This window comes from Lepidochelys olivacea, assembly GCF_965140295.1.
Source record: "Lepidochelys olivacea isolate rLepOli2 genome assembly, chromosome: 8".
Lineage (NCBI taxonomy): Eukaryota > Metazoa > Chordata > Testudines > Cheloniidae > Lepidochelys > Lepidochelys olivacea.
Window position 1 is genome coordinate 18,660,046 of NC_140418.1, and position 21,260 is coordinate 18,681,305.

The window sequence follows — 21,260 nt, forward strand, 5'->3', positions numbered from 1 at the left end:
CACCGTGAAAGCGTATAGCCATTGTTCTGTAAAATGTACCTTTTAAAAGACTTCACTCCCTTTTTTTTCCTACAGCAGCTGGAAATGTTTCAAGCCTCCTTCCTCCGTCCCAAAGGCGATCTCACATAAGGCGGTGAAAAAAATGCACCCGCGATGAAATGTTCTCTGAGCTCATGCAGTCGTCCGGCACTGACAGAGCTCAGCAGAATGTGTGGAGGGACACAATAGCAGAGTACAGGAAAGCGGCCGATGAACGTGAGGAGAGGTGGTGGCAGGAAGATCAGAGGAGGCATGAGGAAACGCTGGGGCGACTGTGGGATCAAACAGACATGCTCCGGCGTCTGGTGGAGGTTCATGAATGGCAGCAGGATAACGGACTGCCACTGCAGCCCCTGTTTAACCACCCTCCCTCCTCCCCAAGTTCCATAGCCTCCTCACCCAGACGCCCAAGAACGCGGGGGCTGGAGGGGAGGCTCCGGGCACCCAACCACTCCAATCCAGTAGACAGCCCAAGCAACAGAAGGCTGTCATTCAACAAGTTTTGAAGTGGCCTTTTCCTTCCCTCCTACCCTCCTTCCACACCCCACTCGGGCTACCTTGTGAGTTATCTCCCTATTTTTATAATCAATTAATAAAGAATACATGTTTTTTAAATGATACTACTTTATTTCCTTTGCAAGCAAGCTGTGATCGAAGGGGGAGGGCGAGGGGTTACAGGAAATTTAGAGGCACCCAAATGGGCAGGTTTTCATCAAGGAGAAACAAAACAGAAGTGTCACACAGTACCCTGGCCAGTCACGAAACTGGTTTTCAAAGTTTCTATGATGCGCAGTGCTTCCTGCTGTGCTCTTCTAACCACCCTGGTGTCTGGCTGCATGTATTCAGCAGCCAGGCGATTTGCCTCAACCTCTCACCCCACCATAAATGTCTCCCCCTTACTCTCACAGAGATTGTGGAGCACGCAGCAAGAGCAATAACAATGGGAATACTGGTTTCGGTGAGGTCTGAGCGAGTCAGTAAACTATGCCAGCGACCCTTTAAACATCCAAATGCACACTCTACCACCATTCTGCACTTGCTCAGCCTATAGTTGAACAGCTACTTACTACTGTCCAGGGTGCCTGTGTACGGCTTCATGAGCCAGGGCATTAAGGGGTAGGCTGGGTCCCCAAGGATAACTATAGGCATTTCAACATCCCCACCAGTTATTTTCTGGTCTGGGAAGTAAATCCTTCCTGCAGCCATTTAAACAGACCAGAGTTCCTGAAGACGTGAGTGTCATGAACCTGTCCCGGCCATCCCACGTTGATGTTCGTGAAACGTCCCTTATGATTCACCAGTGCTTGCAGCACCATTGAAAAGTACCCTTTGCGGTTTATGTACTGGCTGTCCTGGTGGTCTGGTCCCAAGATAGGGATATGCGTTCCGTCCATAGCCCCACCACAGTTAGGGAATCCCATTGCAGCAAAGCCATCTAGGATGACCTGCACATTTCCCAGAGTCACTAACCTTGATAGCAGCAGCTCAATGATTGCATTGGCTACTTGCATCACAGCAACCCCCACAGTAGATTTGCTCACACCAAACTGATTACCAAGTGACTGGTAGCTGTCTGGGGTTGCAAGCTTCCACAGGGCTATTGCCACTCACTTGTGAACTGTGAGGGCTGCTCTCATCTTGGTATTCTTGCGCTTCAGGGCAGGGGAAAGCAAGTCACAAAGTTCCATGAAAGTGCCCTTACGCATGCAAAAGTTTTGGAGCCATGGGGAATCGTCCCAAACCTGCAACACTATGCGGTCCCACCAGTCTGTGCTTGTTTCCCGGGCCAAGAATCGGCATTCCACAGCATGAGCCTGCCCCAGTAACACCATGATCTCCAAATTGCCAGACCGCGGTTTGAGAGAAATCTGTGTTCATGTCCTCATCACCGCGCTGCCATCACCTCCTCGCCTGGTTTTTCAGATGCTGGTTCTGCATAAACTGCACGATAATGCACGAGGTGTTTACAATGGTAATAACTGCTGCGGTGAGCTGAACGGGCTCCATGCTTGCCGTGCTATGGTGTCTGCTCGGGCAATCCAGAGAAAAGGGCGCAAAATGATTGTCTGCCATTGCTTTCACAGAGGGAGGGAGGGTGGGTTGACTGACGACATTTACCCATAACCACCCGTGACAAATTTTTGGCCCCATCAGGCATTTGGAGCTCAGCCCAGAATTCCAATGGGCAGTGGGGACTGCGGGATAGCTACCCACAGTGCACCGCTCAGAATGTCGATGCTTGCCATGGTACTGTGGACGCACACCGCCAAACTAATGGGCTTAGTGTGGACGCATGCACTCAACTTTATACAATCTGTTCCCAAAAATCGACTTCTGTAAAATCGGGAGTACTTTCGTAGTGTAGACATGGCCTAAGAGCATGATTTGGCCCTTAGTCTCTTCTCTCTCTCTCACCTACTTGCCACTAGTTACAGGGCAATACTCTAGCTGATTAGACATTCACTGACAAACATCTTTAGATTTTTTCCTCCAAATCTTTAATTTTTATAGGACGTGTGAAAAATATTTCAGTTCCAAACAGCGAATTAATATCAGTGTTAATTCTGAATCCTGCACATGTGTTAGGAATTATTGTAGGTAATTCACAAAATTGCCCTGGTAGTTCACACATGGCACACACACACACATAAGATTATAAATCACCAGGAGAGACGACTCCCTATGGAAGGGGAAAGTTTGCAGCAGTCCCACTAAAATCCAGGGCATTAAGTTCAAACCTTGTTCAAACATTAAAGATTTAATAGCAAGTGCTGCAGAGCTTTTCTGCTGAGACCTGAAAACAGGCTCAAGTGAAGGAACGAAACAGTGAAAAATACACAAACGAATAAAATCCTAAAATCTATTTTCTTAATTGCCTTCTTGGGAATGCACAGCTGAGTTAAACAGACAATGAGAAGCCTGTAAAATTTCCAGACCAGTATCTAGTGAGAGAGTCTTTCTTAAAATCGGTTCTGACTACTAGTTTGCATGATTAGTGTAAACTTAATAGCAAAATCATGCATATTTACAGAAATAACCTGCTAAGTGTTCAAAACACCTCCCAAGCATTTTACTGCTTTTCAGTCTTCATCTCGATAAATGGCTAGCTAATAACAGTTTTTCCTTGCTTTCCAGAAGGCTGAACTGATCTCTAAGTCTGGCACACACAGGCTTTCGACAGCAATCTCTGTCATGTATTAGCTGCAAAAGGCAATGTCAGCAGAGCTTTGGGGGCAGTCATGTTCCCAGCCCACTTTCTTTCCACCTACCCACATTTCCCTCCTCCTCCCACCAGCCGTCCACTGGGCTGTACCTTCTGTGTGGCAGCTGCAGGAGAGGATGGTGTTCGGAGGTCTGAAGATGTAAGGCAGGTAACGAGAAAAGCATTTCATCTTCCAAAAAAATAAATAAAAAAAATTAAAATAAACCAAGCCTCCTCAATCCATGAGGAGTCCTTCTGCTTTCAAGGCAGACCGCGTGGGAGGTGCGTTATAGGACCCCTCCTGGGTCTGCAGAGCTGGGAAACCCAAGTAATCGCTGTCACCGGACCCCATTTTGCCATCAGCAGCAGGAAGAGAGCCGCCTCACATTTCTGCATGCATGCTGTTCGAACTCTGAAGCCCCCAAGCAAACGGGGATAGGCTCTTCATTGGCTGAAGCTCATCAGAGCAGGATTTGCTGACTAAGTCAGTCCTGCCTGTAAACACACACCCTGAACGACACTGCCTGCAACATCCTACTCTCCTTTGGGTCTGTTTGTCTTAGAAAGAAAACCAGCAGCGTCTCGGAGCAGGGAGACTCTGTGACCATATCTCATTCGGGGTAAAGATCTTAATGTAACCAAGGCTTTACAACTTTGTCACCCGAGAGATAGGCTGCTGTTAAAAGAAATCACCCAGGGAAGACGTGGATTTCAAGAATAATAAAAGAGGATGTACTGAAATGGTATTTGCCCTTGTTTAATTAAAGAACTGGGAGTGGGGGTTAAACCATAATAGAATAAAAAAAGGCATTTAGTTTTTAAGAGTAGCTGCAGCATAAAAACATCCTACATTTATATGTAGCCTTTCATTCCAAAGGATTCCAAAGTGCTTTGCAAACTGTACATACAGCAGACAACCAGCCCAAAAGGATATGAGGGGGAGGTGGGAAAGGGAATGTAACTAGGTTTGGTGATAACTGGTGACTTGAGGATCACACTAACTAATTTTAGCTTCTATTTTATCATTCTGCAAAACACAAACACAAAACAGTGATTTCAGTACCAAGCAATTTTCAGTGCGAATGTAATGTCACAAATGCTTCAGTAAGAGTGAGAGCAATCTAAAACTAAGCACACTGTCTTCCCCACACATGAGAGTACTGTTAGGTGCTTTCAGAGCAGTCAGGCATTTGGTTAATATTTTACAGCAATTTAGGACATGGGAGTAACCAAGGGATATTAAAAGGGCTATTAGAAACCACATTATGAAAATTAAACCACATTATGAAAGTACCTTTTACTGTGCCCTTGACGCTCTTCAATCAGTGCTATAATTCAAATGCTTAAGCATCCTGCTGATCCTGGAGGCCTCCAGCATTCAAGCCAATGTACCTAGATCAGTACTTCTCACACTTGTTCACTTTGTGTACCACTTCTTAAGACAGAGATATTCACACAGATATGTGCATTCCCTGTCCACATCTTCACTGTAGTAGCTTGCTTGGTTACATGAAAAAGTAATGTAAGAACTGTGTTGAGGGGACAAGCTGAAAAAAGATTTGTGTTCATATGCTGTTAGCTTCTTATGTCCTGCCACCCTGCCTATTTTGTACTGTTGCTATTTATTTCGTCTCCCAGGGTATAGGACTATGCATTTATTAGGACCAAATCTGCCTCTGTTGCCTGCAGACCTCCTTGTCTCTGATCATTCCAGGTCACTTTGCAGTTTGGTCCTGTCCACCTGTGTGGAGGGATCTCCAGTTTTCTTGTCATCAGCAAATTTAATCATGGTTGTGTTTATACAAAGACAACCAAGAGACATGAAGAAGTTGTGCAGGTGCATGGAGAAACATGTTTTTCTTTCCATTTTAGTTTGTTAAAAAATATCTCTGAGAACTCAAAAAAATTCCAGGACTGGTCTACAAGTAATGCGAAGACTAACAAATGCTACTTCATTGTGACAGAATCATGTGAAAGTGCATCGTAGGCCACAATTTTAGAACCATTTTTCTATAGCAAATATGTCACAAGAAACAAGATTCAAGAATACAAATAATATATTGCATTTATAGAGCACTTTTCATCCCAGAGCACTTTATACATTCCTATATGAACTGCAAAATAAGATCATTTCACTCACCACTCTGAAAATGCAGCACTGCTGGGGTGAAACAAAACAGCTGTTTTAACAGCAAACAACAACACCACACAACAGTTTATTTCAGGAAGTGATGAATGCCATATCCAATTGAAATGACAGGGAAAAGTTAGCTACATTCTTATAAATAATTCCATGTGATCACTAAAGCCTAGGCTCTCTCTTGAGCCCACCCTCCCTAATGGAGCACAGCAAAGTATGGAGGTAGTTGTGAATTGCCAATGAGTCATTTGTGCTCCCTGGATTTGGGGCCACTTTTATGCCAGCCCAGTCCTCTGTGTAAATTAGAGCAGCCTAGGGCCTCAGCTAAACTATGTCAGTTGGCAATGGTCCTTAAAAACCTGTCCAACAGCTGTGAAGAGTCAGAGCACTATTGTGTCCTATTTTGACTGTAACCCCACCGACTTGTGGCATACTCCCACACTGTGTATATGTGTGAGTCCGCATGATGTTGCAAAAGGGATGGTGAAGGCAAGAGAATCTGGCCCAAGTAGCCTGAAGGGCTTTGTTTTATGTGTCACCTGAAAGATGGCACTTCCAGCAACATAGCACCATCTAACACCAATGGACATTGGTTTCAGTACTGACTCAGAAGGAAGAGTGCCACTTATTGATTCACCAGCACTGCATCCCAAAGCAGCTATCATCTTACTTAGTTCACAAGATCAAGATCACAATACTAAAATAAGTGGCTGCATGCTACATATAATATACAGTATATTAGTATACTCTTTGTCTGATACAGTATGATACTATAACAGTGTAGGTTTCCGTGGCTCTAATATGCAAACATCTCTAAGAAATCTTGTATAATGAACTTTATGCACATATAATAAGTCATCTGTTATTTCTGTAAACGAATCTAAATTCTCATGTAAAATGCCAGATAGGCAATACTGGAAATTGAAGTCAACCCACAGATGAGATCTTGCACATAATGCATTGTATGGACAGGACCAATGCAGGCTGCCTCACATTCACTCACAAACCTGCCTGAGTTTGTCTTGGCAAGGCCATAGCTGGCTTGGGTCAACTGACTCAGGCTCATGGGGCTCAGTATACAGGGCTAAAAATTGCAGAGTAGACTTTCAGGTTTAGGCTGGAGCCCATGTTCTGAAACCCCACAAGGTAGATGTGTCTCAGAGCCCAGGCTCCAGCCAGAGTCCGTATATGTGTACACTACAATTTTTAGTCCCGCAGCCCGAACCCCAAAAGCCTGAATCAATTGACAGAGAATCTGAGATTCAGTGCTGCATGTTTTTTACTGCAGAATAGGCGCACCCACTGACATCTAGGTTGGTGATTATGCCCATGATTAATAAGATATGGAACTTTGTCCACTGATACCTGCACTAATTATTTCAACCGGCCACCAGCTTTGCTCACTACGTACAATGGACCAGTCAAGTCAATGGGAGTTTTTCCATTAATTTCAATAGGTGCTGGAGGTCAAGATTTGAACAACCTTAAGGTGAAAGGTTTTATATCCAATTATTAATCCCTGTGTCCATCCAACCTCCTAGGAAACTATATATTATTTTTTGGATAGCAAGTTAACAGAGACCTTGCTTAAAAGCGATAGGTAAGTGAAACATTCCATATAATCTTCAAAACCTAAACACAGCGGGCATCATTTTAATGCATCCTGTTTTAAAAATTCTCTTTTTTTTTTAACAAGGGGCCCAATGGCTGTACTAGCAAATATACTTATTACCTATGTCCAACTGTGTAAACTGGGCTCCTCCTAAAACAGATAAAAACCATGATCCCTGCCCTGACTAGTTTACAAATGAATATTAGATATGACATAGTGAAGGAATAACAAGACAGTCGGGTGGGGATGGGGTTGAAGTGTAGAGGTCACATCAGAAGGATTACAGGTTATTCGGGGAGTACTAATCATGGCACGATGGAGTAAGGAAGGCTTTTTATTTTTTTAATTAATTATATCTGAGGAATATTTATTTCTTAGTTCGCTAATTTCTTTCATGGAAGAAGTGAAAATTAAAAAGAGATTGGACTGAGGGTGATGGTTTAGCAGCTTATCGCAGGAAGTGTGTTCCCTGCATGGGAGCAATCTGAAAGAAAGGGCAGAAATATTTTGGAGAGAAGCAGATAAACAGGCAAGCAAGGCTGGCATAACTGGCAGAGCAAAAGGCGGTACATACAGCACAACAGGAGATAAGGTTGACTGAGTCAGAGAAGTAAAGCTATGAAGGGCCTGGAAAGTAAGTACAAAAAGCCTGAACTTGAACTACAGGTGTGTAGTCCTTTTACAAATAGTCCCATTGACTCTAACAGTATACTTTCCATTACAAAGTGTTTGCAGAGTCTGGACCTAATTAAGCCTGCAAAAAAAATCTCTCCATGTAAAACAAGCAATTGTACATTTAACTCCCTGTTTGCAGATGCCAATGTGGGTTTTGCCAAATGCCAGTGGGTGTGGGCAGTTGTGCAGGTGCACCTATTAGGGCCGTCTGTGAAACTGTGGTGCTTTAGAACTGTTTCTCTCCATCTCCCACAGCTAAGAAGTCCCTTTGACTTATCAGTCTGTGTACAGCTTTAGGGCCTAGGCCTAAAAATAGTACTGAACATAGTGTTTACAGCTGTAAGTAGGGAGATTCTTTCTCTTTCTCTCTCTCTCTCTGTCGTACACACACACACCCACACACACCCCAATGAACCTTAGTCTAAGAAATATTGCAGAATCAATGCTAGAATAAATGGTTGTGGTTAGAAGTCTTAGATCCAGTTCTCCAAGAAGCCTTAACTTACATGCAGGAGGGTTGATTCTGCTCTCACTTAGGGCTTGGCTACACCTGCGAGTTACAGCGCACTAAAGGAGCCCCGGGCACACTAGCTCACTACCCATCCACACTGGCAAGTCATGTAGACCACACTGACTCCGCGGTTGGTCTGTCCTGGTACTCCACCTCGTCAAGTGGAATAATGTTTTGTGCGCCCCCACTGGAGCGCCGCGGTGCCAGTGTGGACGCCCTGGTCTGTTAGTGTGCTCTGATCGGCCTCCAGAAGTGTCCCACAATGCCTGTTCTAGCCACTCTGGTCATCACTTTGAACTCTACTGCCTCTACTGCCCTGCCTTACTGTTCCATGCCTCAGGTGACCAACCGTCAGACCCGCCCTTTAAATTCTCTGGGAATTTTGAAAATCCCCTTCCTGTTTGCTCAGCCATGCCTGGAATGCTCTCAGCGAATCTTTCCAGGTGACCATACCTCCATGCGTCAGGCGATCCCCAGTATGGAGCAATGGCGAGGTGCTGGACCTCGTCAGTGTTTGCGGGGAGGAAGCTGTCCAGTCCCAGCTGCACTCCAGCCATAGGAATTACGATACCTTCGGGCAGATATCAAGGGACATGATGGAAAGGGGCCATGACTGGGACGCACTGCAGTGCAGGATTAAAGTGAAGGAGCAGCAGAATGCCGACCGCAAAGCCCGCAAGGCAAACGGCTGCTTCGGTGCTGCCTCTGCGACCTGCTGTTTCTACAAAGAGCTGGACACAATACTTGGGGCTGACCCCACCTCCACACCAAGAACCACCATGAACACTTCAGAGCCCAGTTCAACAACGCAGGAGGAGGAGGAGGAGCAGCAAAGCGGGAGTGAGGGTGCTGAGATGGAGGAAGACACCCTGGAATCCCTAGATGCATGCAGCCAGGAGCTGTTCTCAAGCCAGGAGGAAGGTAGCCAGTCACAGTGGCCAGTGCTTGGGGAAGGACAAACACCAGAGAAGGTTCCCAGTAAGCGGCTTTTATTTTGAGAAGGAGGCTCTTGGGGTGAGGAGGGTTAGGGCTGCATGCATGCCTAGATGCAGAATAGGGCGATGATGTGCTCTCTCACATTGTGGTAATCGGCCTCAGTGATCTCTTCAAAGGTGGAACTTGGGCAATGTGCTTGCACAGGTTTCTCAGGAAAGTCACTGTGTTCCTTGTCCCAGTAAGGCTAACTTGTCCGTACCACTGTGCCGTGAGGGACGGGGGGACCATTGCTGCACACAGGCAAGCTGCATATGGGCCAGGGCGGAATCCGCATTGCAGTAGAAGACCCTCCCTTGCTTCCCGGGTCACCCTCAGTAGCGAGATATCTTCCAGGACGAACTCCTGTGGAAAATGTGGGGACAGTGTTCAGTACAGGGGCCGCCTGCTGCTGTTGGCTCTCCCCAAGGTACAGAAACCCAGAGGACAGTACAGCCCTGAAACAATCAATCATGCTTGACCCTGTGCTTGCTCACCATTTTGGGGCTCCCGTGGGTTATGTGTGCTCGCTTTGGGATGGGCAAATTATGCTATTGTGTAGACTGTGCTTACCCATAAGTACAGGGGAATCATGCTCTGTCTGGTGTGAACAATGCTGCCTCTGTTAAGTATTGCATTTTGCCTTTACAGCTGCAACCTTGAGATCTCAGCCATCCGTGTTATCACCAGCCGAAAGACTCCAAAGAATCAGAAAGAGGCCACATAGAAGCAAGGAAGACATGTTGCATGAAGTAATGCAGCATTCAAGTAATGAAAATCGAAAATGCAGGAGTGATGGGACAGTGAAAGGAGGATCTGCCAGCAGAATGAGGAGCACCGGCACAAAAGCATGGTGGTCTGGCAGCAAAGCACGGATCGGCTGATAAGCATAATGGAGCGCCAAGCAGACTCGATCCAGGCGCTTGTAGCCATGCAGGCGGAGCACTACCGTGCCCGACCCCCCCTGCAGCCCTTGTCCCAAAACTCTTTCCCTTGTGTTCCCATGTCACCTCCAACCCACGTTCCCCAACATCGGGGTTCTTACTGCCACCAGCTGCCTCCAACACCTGTAGCTTCACCACCCAGCCCTGAAAACTACGACCCTTACCCACCACACTCAACCCCCATCACCATGCAGTATAGCCATCCTGAAGTGCAGCACTCATTGCACAGCACTCCAGACAGGAAGGCTGAGTATGATAACAGGACATACACGAATCTGTGATTGTACCGTTCCCCACCCCACCCCCTTGCCCTTTCTGTTTCCCAAGCAGTTGTGTTTCTTTTCAATAAATGAATTTTCTGGCTTTGAAAACATTCTTTATTATTGCATAAAGTAAAAGACACCTTAGCTCAGGAAAGAAACAGGCACTGCAAGTCAGTGTAGCAAACACAGATTCCTACTAACATTAGAACCACTGTACTTCACTCCTGTGCAGGGCACCAGACATTACTGGTGGCTTTCAGCCTCAGATTGCTCCCTCAAGGCATTCCCTAATCCTTGCAGCTCCGCGCTGGGCCCCTTTAATAGCCCTGCTCTCTGGCTGTTCAAATTCAGCCTCCAGGTGTTGAACCTCTGAGTTCCATGCCTGAGTGAATCGTTCACCCTTCCCTTCACAAATGCTATGCAGGGTACAGCATATGGATATAACCGCGGGGATGCTGTCATCGGCCAGGTCCAGCTTCCCATGCAGAGAGTACCTGCGGCCCTTTAAATGGCCAAAAGCACGCTCCACAGTCATTCTGCACCAGCTCAGCCTGTTGAACCGCTCCTTGCTGCTGTCAAGGCTCCCTATGTAGGGTTTCATGAGCCAGGGCATTAAAGGGTAAGCAGGGTCTGCAAGGATCACAATGGGCATTTCGACTTTCCCTACGGTGATCTTCTGGTCTGGGAAAAAAGTCCCGGCTTGCAGCTTCCTGAACAGGCCAGTGTTCTGAAAGATGCGTGCATCATGCACCTTTCCAGGCCAGCCTGCGTTAATGTCAATGAAATGCCCACAGTGATCCACAAGCGCCTGGAGAACCATACAGAAATACCCCTTCTGATTAACGTACTCAGAGGATAGGTGGGTTGGTGCCAGAATTGGAATATGTGTGCCATCTATCGCCCCTTCGCAGTTAGGGAAACCCATTTGTGCAAAGCCATCCACAATGTCATGCACGTTACCCGGAGTCACGGTTCTTCTGAGCAGGATGCTATTAATGGCCCTGAAAACTTACATCAACACGATTCCAACGGTTGACTTCCCCACTCCAAATTGGTTAGCAACTGATCGGTAGCTGTCTGGAGTTGCCAGCTTCCAGATTGCAATAGCAACCCGCTTCTCCACCATCAGGGCAGCTCTCAATCTTGTGTCCTTGCGCCGCAGGGTGGGGGCGAGCTCCTCACACAGTCCCATGAAAGTGGCTTTTCTCATCCAAAAGTTCTGAAGTCATTGCTCGTCATCCCAGACTTGCATGACAATGTGATCCCACCACTCAATACTTGTTTCCCGAGCCCAAAAGCAGCGTTCCACAGTGGTGAGCATGTCCGTGAATGCCACAAGCAAACTCATGTCATATGTGTTACTAGAGTCGATATCATCGTTGGAGCCCTCACTGTCACTTTGGATCATAAGGAATAACTCGACTGCCAAACTTGATGTGCTGGCGAGACTCATCAGCATACTCCTCAGCAGTTCGGGCTCCATTCCTGCAGACCGAAAGGGAAGACAGAGCACGCAGTACAAAAAACGTTGACAGATGGTGTCAAATGTGGATGGAAGCACAGGGATTGCTGGGATGCGAACTGATGCATCACGGGGCGTTAGGACAAGACCCAGAATGCCCCGCACCCCGTCACCCTCTTCCCACAAGCCACAGCACCAGAATGGGAAGAGGTGCTTTGTGGGATAGCTGCCCATAATGCACCGCTCCCAATGCCGCTGCAAGTGCCGCAAATGTGGCCATGCCAGTGCAGTTGTTCCTGTCAGGGTGGACAGACTGTAGCGCTTTCCCTACTGCGCTCTCCGAAGGCGGGTTTAACTCAAAGCGCTCTACATCTGCAAGTGTAGCCATGCCCTTACACTGGTGTACATCTACTGAAGCCCGTGGAGTTACACTGGTGTAAGTGTAAGAAGAATCACATACAGCTATAAATGGCACTTTTTCCAAACATGGTCTTTCTTCTCACTATTAACCTTAGCAATGGCTTATATCAAGGGGCGGGGGGAAAGGGGTGGTTATTGGTTTCCGGAAGCACATGTTAAAGCATGGTTAACTGGCTGGAGTAGGCATCTACCCACTACTTAATTTATGTGTTTCATTTTGCTGTTTAACCCCTCCAGCCACAAATTCTAGTAACTATGCAAGTGGTACTCTGCAAGTGGGAAATTAAACGTCCTCCTCTGAAGCTATAAGTCAATACTAGAACTACTGGTAATATAAAAGCTACCAGGTGGTATAAATGTGCCAAACATGTTGTGTTTCATGCTCTTTACCGCCTACTCAGAAGATTAAGTCAAAGTTGTCTGCATTCTGAGCTATATTTTAAATCTCAGCTGTAATATTCTCTTATCCCTATGTATGCAGAACTCCCACTCATGTGGGACATACAGACTTGTAGGCAAGGAGGAATATTAGAGTTCTGAATTTTGCTGAGTATTATCTCTGGATTCAGCCAAGAAGTAAGGGTCCTATGGTCATGTCCACATATTGGACTTCCTGTGCACACTCAGAGTAAATTTTGATAAAAGAACAAATTTGCAGTAAGCAGACCATAACTATGCAAAGAAATGGGTTCTGCATTCTATTTCACACAGGGTGTTGGAAATCCAGAAAAGAAGGATGGTACTGATGATGGTATTCATTCGCACATTCACTCCCCTCACAGTTAAACTCAGAAAATTACCTTCAGTTTTCCTGACAAAATTGAAGTAGAGTATCAATACTTTGTTTAGCTTTGCCAGCTTTGAAATTACCTACTCTACTTGATCAATGGAATGGGTTAAGGAAGTCCTGTCTAAGAAATTATTTATGCCATTATCTGGGGGAAAATTAGTTTAAACTGTATCTTGAAAAAGGTTTGTAGGAAGAGGAGTGGTAATGAAATAAAAAATAAATAAAACCAAGGACATTTGTATTAAAAATTAATAATATTAAATCAAACTTGCTCAAACTGTAAATTGAAAGGGGGGCTGATTAAGTCAATGGTGCTCAACACTTAACTAGTTAGAACAATGATCAGGTTTTGGTTTTAACTTCCTCGTGGTGTCAAAAACTCTTAGCTACTCCAGTGAAAGGGCTGCAAAATTATGAAAATTACTGTTCGTCCTCTGGGCAAGACAACCCCAACAAAACCAGTATATCAGTCTGGTTGATAACAGTGGATTTATAAGGATTAAATAAGAGTCCAGAACCCAATTTCAAACCAAAGTAGCCAGGCTAAGTTCTGGACAGATGCCCAGAATCTTCCCTTTTTACCTCCCATCTCACTGCCACTGCAGAGCAATTGTTCCACATTGGCAGTTGAGTAGATGAAGTAACTTGTGTGGATGCTGACATGCAATAGGGAGGGAAGATGGAAAGGGTAATGCAACAGCAGACCCTATGCTCATGTAACAAACGACAAATTTGCTTCCACTTGCCTCTGTACACTAGAGTTTGCACAGAAATAAGCTTCCACATCCAGCCCCTACTCTCCCCACTTTTGTGCACTGAAAATGTATCAGTTCTGTGGCCAAGATTCCCATCACAGCTTCAAAAGAGGGCAGAAGGTAGCCTCACTATTTCTCTGAAATATTGTCTACAAAGGAATGTGAAGTGGCCTGCCTAAGGTCACACAGGAAATCAGAGTCAGAGCTGAAGCAGAAGGAACCCAGCAGTTCTGTCTATGGCACTGACATTTACAAAAATCTTTCTCCTTTTACAACAAATTTATGGATTAAAATAGTCTCCACTGTATATGACTGGAAAAAAAAAGTCCTTTTCACTAAAAATATAAAATAGATTCAAAAGTTTCCCAAGAAAGAGATCAATCCTACCTTTTAAACCTCGGACACAAAAATATCAGTAACCCTATGGTGGTTTGAATCTATTTAATTGTTTGTGCTCAGTTTTTTATGTTCCATTAACAAATAACATGTCAGTTCACATGCAAAAATCTGGAGGTGCATTGTGCTTAACCAGCAAGTAACACAAAAAGGAAATCAACATGATAAGACAACAGGCCAGGCTCAGAGCCAAGCAATGAACCTGCAGACAGTTACTCACCATTTTAAATGTTTGATTCTGAGCTATCAGTTACACATTTGGATGACCTGGCAAACACAGACTATGCAAGCACATGTAATAAAAGTCCCAAACTCAATGGGAATGGCAGATTTCTTGAATCCAATAGCATCCCAATGATAAAGTATTCCTTACAGGCACTAGAAAGATAAATTGAATGTACTGTGGTCATTTTAATTTAAATATTGCTATTTATATATAATTTTCCATTGGAAAACTCCTTATTATCTGTATGTTTTAAACTTGAATAATTAAATAAGACATTATTTACATACTAAGAGCCTATGACCCACTATTCTGTTATACATAGATCATAGGAGTTGCACTGCAGCCCCAAATCTCATTATGCTGCCTTTTAAAGACAACAGCATCTACCACATATAGCTCTTCCCAGTGGCATCACCCACAGTCAAATCTGGAGAAGTTCCTCTAATCTTGCTGATACTTTTAAGTCATGATGACTCTATGCTGTGGATCCTGATGCCTCAAGAGAAATGGGGGAAATCCTGCCTCTTTATTTTGCATATATCTGGATTCTCCACCAAGTTGCTAATCCCCATTAAACCAATTTGAAGCAGGAGTCCTGAAAATTTGTTTTATATTTTCCGGAATGAAATTTGGTTTGATACAATGTGGTACATCAAATGTAATTGTCTGGTACCTTTATATTACCCTTGTTGATGTGCTTGTCTCTACAACTAGAAAAAAAATAACTTCAGACCCCTCTAAAGTATAAAATATCTCATTTACTTGGAAGGTTATGTTAGCTAGAGATGAAAAGGATCCATTATATTATTGAGTCCATCAAAACATGTATTACACGCTAGGTTACTTTTATTTCAGGTTAAGGAAAACAACAGACAAAAGAAAGAACAATTATTAAATGAGTGAGAGAGAGAGCACGCACATAGACGGTCTCTCCACAACATTCTGTGTATGATCTGAAACCCACGTGCCCTGCAGTAGTTAGAATCCTCTACATTTAAAGGTGTGGTACTCAGTAAACAGAATGGCAAGATGTCCTTTCAGTTAATGGCACATAACTGCATACATCACAAGAGTCAATGAGATTATATTTCATGAAAATAAGACACAAAAGATTGACATTAACAAGAGCTAGGAGGGTGAGAGATTAGAATATACCCCAAAGACTGCAGCACATGATAGAATAAAGTTTTTAAAACTAAAAGGATGGAGCTCTGCTGAAACGGAAGCATTTAAACACTTTTGTGATATAAATTTGTATTACCTCACTGAAGTACTGGATGCTGTGGAATCATTGTAAATATATATCCAAAATGAAACAGCACCAACCACCACCAATAATAATTAACTCTACCTCTTAATTACCTCGCACGGCTTCCTACCCAGTCATGCTTGATCTTTTGTTTAAGGCCACCTTTACTTCTTGACCAATTTTTGGAGATTTGTATGATCACTTGTTTCATTGTTGATTACACTGCATACATATTCTAAACTAGTGGCTCTCAACCTTTTCCATGCTGTGGCCCCATATTACAATAGAAAACAAGTTTCAGGAGCCCTCTCCTACACCCTGGACCTATTTGCTGTGTGTGTGTGAGGGAGGTGTCAACACCCAAAGGTTGAAAACCAATGTCTTAAAGCATTCATTGGCTCACAAGCTGAAAAAAAAGCCAGCATTCTTATTTATCTTGAACTGGCAGGCAGATAGATATGACAAAGTAAAATAATTTTTCCATATCTAGGTTGTATGAGAAAGGCTTAAACCATATGCAAAGAGGTTTGCAACCACATTGCAGCACGTGAATTCAGTGACCTTGACTGTAATTGATTTTAATTTTTTTGCAGTCATTTCATAGGTTTTTAAATATTTGTTGTGTTTCATGCACCACTCTGCTCTCAGATTATACCCCTGTGTTCCCAAGCCAGCTCAACAATGGGGGCAATCACTCAAGGAAGAATATGCAATGGTACCATAGGTAAAGACACTTTTCCTGGGGACCAGGGTAGGAAGTAGGAACTCTGTTAGCAGAGGCTACCCAAGACACGGGCTGAATCAGTTGTCTTTACACCTAGAACCAGGTTTCTCTGCTTTTAAAGAAACGCTCACTTTCCAGAAATAAATAAATAAATGAATAAAAACACGACAACAGAATAATTCATTTCCTGCATTTGGTACCTTGGTGCCCATAGAAAAGCAGTGGCACCCCTTTCAGAAAATTCTTTTCCATGCATCATTTTAGTGCCTAAAGTGATTCCACTGGAGGAAATCCACTCATGCCAGCCTCACTGTCTAAAGCTGTATGCAGTAATACTGGTTTCAGACAGACCACACATTTCTGCCAGTGTAACTAAGTCCTGATCTGCAACATCCACATGTGTTATTCTAAACTCCAGTCTAAATCATCAGTCATGTAGTGGTTTTGTGATATGATCACAAGGGTGAACTCATGTTCGCTGATAATTTAAACATAAAGGAAACCCAGGTCTCTAAACATTAAAGATCAATGCAGTAACCCAGATCAGAAACTTGAATCTCCTTCCATAAAAGCCCTCTGAAGATAGAGTGATGGGGGTCTCATCGTCTGATACCTAGCCTGCCTATGCCAGAAAAAAGTGCACTAGAATTTCTAGGCAAACAAAAATGTTTTTGAGAATCAGGTAATAAAAATGCGGGAAAGGGTGTTAGTGACTTGGGAGCAATATGAGGAAATGGGATGGGATGGCGATCTCAGTCCTCCACAAAGGACAAATTGAATGTAAAAGGAAATGTGTGAAGTCAAGAAGGAAACAAAATTATGGATAGAAAAGAGGCAATAAAAACAAAATGGGAGATAAAACAGAAAATGAAAGTGGGCAATGGAGAGAAAATGAGAGTTAAAAGAAAAGAATGGAATAAACAAAGGAGAGAACAGGATAAATTTAACACACACAACTTTAAGATCAGTAAAATTGTATTTATTTGTTCCTGTGTTCTATTCAGCTATGGCAGAATATCATTTCCATGTGTCCAGTATTTGACCAAATATGAAATGAGACACTGGTTGTGCTTGTCGGGGGAGAATTTCAAAAGTGCCTAAGCAGAACAATTCCCACTGAACACTATTGGGTGTGAAAGTCAATGTGACTTGTGCTCCTAAATCCCCGAGGTGCTTTTGAAATCCCTCCTGCACTAATGCATATCTGTAAAAATGTAGGCACTCTAATTTATGTTATCCCCAGATATGGGGGTAAATAGTACATTAGTATGATATCATCCAGAAATCAAAGCAAACTGATTCCAATATTACATTTTTTGGGGGGAGGTTGCATCATAATTCCCTGAGATGCTATTGTGAATAAGAACGAAGAGTTATTATAAATGAATTTTACAAATGGTTGTTAAATTATCAATCCATTTAAGCAATAATTACATAATATGAATGTTTGATTGCTAACTAATTTTGGTGACTTACCTTTTAAAATGAATAACTATCTGAAGAAAACAGAAGAGAAAGGAAGCACAGCTCAGTTCCTCTCTTGCAATTTTACTCAACAACATGTGATCAAATAAACCCAACATTGATCAAGCAAGCTGTACATGAAAAACAAGTTCTCTTTGATCAAAGCAACAAAAGGAAAAATAAACCTACCTTCTGTGACTCCTATGTCAATAGTTCCTTTTACTTGACTAAAGCACCACAGCACATCCTGCATGAGGTTTCCAAATCCTGACAGTGAAACACATGCAGAAAGAAGATGTAACCACACATGTCCATATATGGTCTTTCTTTAAATGAACAAACATTCACCAATATCTACAACCACTGCATGAGGACAAATATGTGTTCACCTGGTATCATTCTTCCGTGCAAAATGATAACCTAATGCCGGGAAACTAAAAACATTATGTCTGTGTTTGTGAATTGCCTCTCTGTCTGTTCTCTCTGTACCATCTTAGGGCTATTTCGAAAACGGTGCAATTGGAGCCAGTCCCCTCTACATCATTGGCAGCATCATAGAGGAGTCAGGAGGCCCTGCAGTCACGCTCTTTGTCACAGCCTCTCTTCGTCAGAATACTAATGCTCCCAATCATTTCCATCTTTGTGAAAGAGAGACTGAAAAAGAGAGAGAGAGAGAGAAACAACAAAACAACACCATTTTTTCTAGTTTGTGGCCTGCATAGTTGTCAGTTGCTTTATTTGCAGTTATCTCTGCAGAATGAAACCATTTTAGTTTCAGATCATTACAAAATTGTTAGATTAATGTTAGCCTGGAAGCCTGAAGTACATTATAGTTGTTATAAAAGGGTACAGCAGGCATTCATATTGTAAGCGTCTCCATGTAAACAGTAGCAATCTACACTGATCCCAGCATGGTAATATGTTTCATCTGCTGCTGCTCCTCATCTCCTTGAGGGCACAGCAAAAAGTTCCCCATTGCAATATATCATTCACTCTGGCACACAAAATCCTTGGCTCCAAAGTCAACTTGATTTATTTTATACTAATATACCACTTTTTATCTGAGGCTATCAAAGCATTTTAAAATATCAAATTAAGGAGGCTTCACAACAAGCCTGTGAGGAAGGGAAATATTATTATATCAATTTTACATATGGGTACACTGTGACACAGAGAGAGGTTAAGTGTTTTGCCCTCAGCAAATCAGAGAAAAAGTTCAGAACTCAGAGGTCCTGACTCCCAAAGCTCTTTCTTTAACCATGAGAATCACACTCCCTTCCTTCCCTTTTTAGAAAAGGATAACGATATACATATATTAAGATATAAATATAGGTTAATGATATAGACTAGCTGACTCTTAAGCTGAAATCCTATTGTCAAGGTTCCTCCCCCACTCTGAACTCTAGGGTACAGATGTGGGGACCTGCATGAAAAACCTCCTAAGCTTATCTTTACCAGCTTAGGTCAAAACTTCCCCAAGGTACAAAATATTCCACCCTTTGTCCTTGGATTGGCCGCTACCACCACCAAACTCATACTGGTTACTGGGGAAGAGCTGTTTGGACACGTCTTTCCCCCAAAAATACTTCCCAAAACTTTGCACCCCACTTCCTGGACAAGGTTTGGTAAAAAGCCTCACCAATTTGCCTAGGTGACTACAGACCCAGATCCTTGGATCTTAAGAACAATGAACAATCCTCCCAACACTTGCACCCCCCTTTCCTGGGAAACGTTGGATAAAAAGCCTCACCAATTTGCATAGGTGACCACCGACCCAAACCCTTGGATCTGAGAACAATAAAAAAGCATTCAGTTTTCTTACAAGAAGACTTTTAATAAAAATAGAAGTAAATAGAAATAAAGAAATCCCCCCTGTAATCAGGATGGTGGATACCTTACAGGGTAATTAGATTCAAAACATAGAGAACCCCTCTAGGCAAAACCTTAAGTTACAAAAAAGATACGCAGACAGAAATAGTTATTCTATTCAGCACAGTTCTTTTCTCAGCCATTTAAAGAAATCATAACCTAACACGTACCTAGCTAGATTACTTACTAAAAATTCTAAGACTCCATTCCTGGTCTATCCCCGGCCAAGACAGAATATAGACAGACACACAGACCCTTTGTTTCTCTCCTTCCTCCCAGCTTTTGAAAGTATCTTGTCTCCTCATTGGTCATTTTGGTCAGGTGCCAGCGAGGTTACCTTTAGCTTCTTAACCCTTTACAGGTGAGAGGAGCTTTCCCCTGGCCAGGAGGGATTTCAAAGGGGTTTACCCTTCCCTTTATATTTATGACACCTATGAAGAGAGCTGTCTTTGTGAGATTTCTGCTGTATCTGAATCAAACCCAGAAAATAACCTTTTTTACTTTTGTATCCAAACTAGAAAGAATCAAATCGTAGAATTTAGTTTAGAACTTGTGTTTCAGATCCCTCCACAGAGAAATAAGGAGTTCAGATGTGATCTACTAGTTTTCTTTCATTCATCCACATGCTATACATCCATATGCCTATTTTTCTCTCTGTCTTTCTGTATCACACTGTGGTTTGTGTTTATTCTGTTAACAAATAGGCCTAGAGCTTTTAGCATAAACTGTTAATTAAAACTTCCATAAAGCTTAGCAAAGTTAGGCTTAGAAAAATTAAAATATTAGCAAGCAAATTTTATATTTCTTGTGAAGTAAAAATATATCGGAAAGTCAGAATCTATTTTGCACACTTATTTTTGCAGATGCTTAAACATATATACTTGTAATCTGCTCTGACTACTCAAATGGCAAGTTACAAGGTTGTAATCAAAACTACAAAAAATTGGAAAATGTGCAGAGAAGGGCAACTAAAATTATAAGACACATGAGACAGATTCCATATGAGGAGAAATTAAAATAACTGGGCCTGTTCATCTTAGAACAGAGATGACTAAGGTCCGGGGGAATATGAAAGAGGACTCTAAAATCATGAATGGTGTGGAGAAAGTGAATAAGGAAGTGTTATTTACCCCTTCATAGGACACAAGAACTAGGAGTCACCCAATGAAATTAATAGGCAGCAGGTTTAAAACAAATATAAGAAAGTACTTCTTCACACAACGCACAGGCCAAAAGTATAACTGGTTTCAAAAAAAGAATTAGATGTGTTCATGGAGGATAGGTCCATCAATGGGTATTAGCCAAGAAGGTCAGGGACGTAACCCCATGCTCTGGGTGTCCCTAAACCTCCAAATGCCAGAAGCTGGGACTGGATCACAGGACGTGGATCACTCAAAATTGCGCTGTTCTGTTCATTCCCTCTGAAGCCTCTGGCACTGGCCACTGTTAGAGACAGATTACTGGGCTAGATGGACAATTGATGTGACCCATCATGGCCATTCTTTATGTTTTTAAGTCCATCTCACAAAAGTATAAAATGTTCCAAC

General features: G+C 43.1%; 1 protein-coding gene across 2 annotated transcripts in view; it reads right to left on the reverse strand.

Annotated features, from left to right (window-relative positions):
- Positions 1-18,339, reverse strand: part of PPP2R2B (protein phosphatase 2 regulatory subunit Bbeta) — a 258,060-nt gene extending 239,721 nt beyond the window's left edge. The window contains exons 1-2 of one of the 2 annotated variants that reach the window (XM_084637730.1): positions 18,234-18,339; positions 18,034-18,111 (exon numbers count right to left, since the gene is read on the reverse strand). In XM_084637730.1, the coding sequence (XP_084493856.1) occupies positions 18,034-18,111; positions 18,234-18,243 (88 nt within the window). In that variant the 5' untranslated portion in view covers positions 18,244-18,339. Of the gene's footprint in view, positions 1-3,352; positions 3,786-18,033; positions 18,112-18,233 lie in introns of those variants that run through there. The other variant, XM_084637731.1, reaches the window with a different exon arrangement.
- Between the last annotated feature and the right edge of the window lie 2,921 nt (positions 18,340-21,260).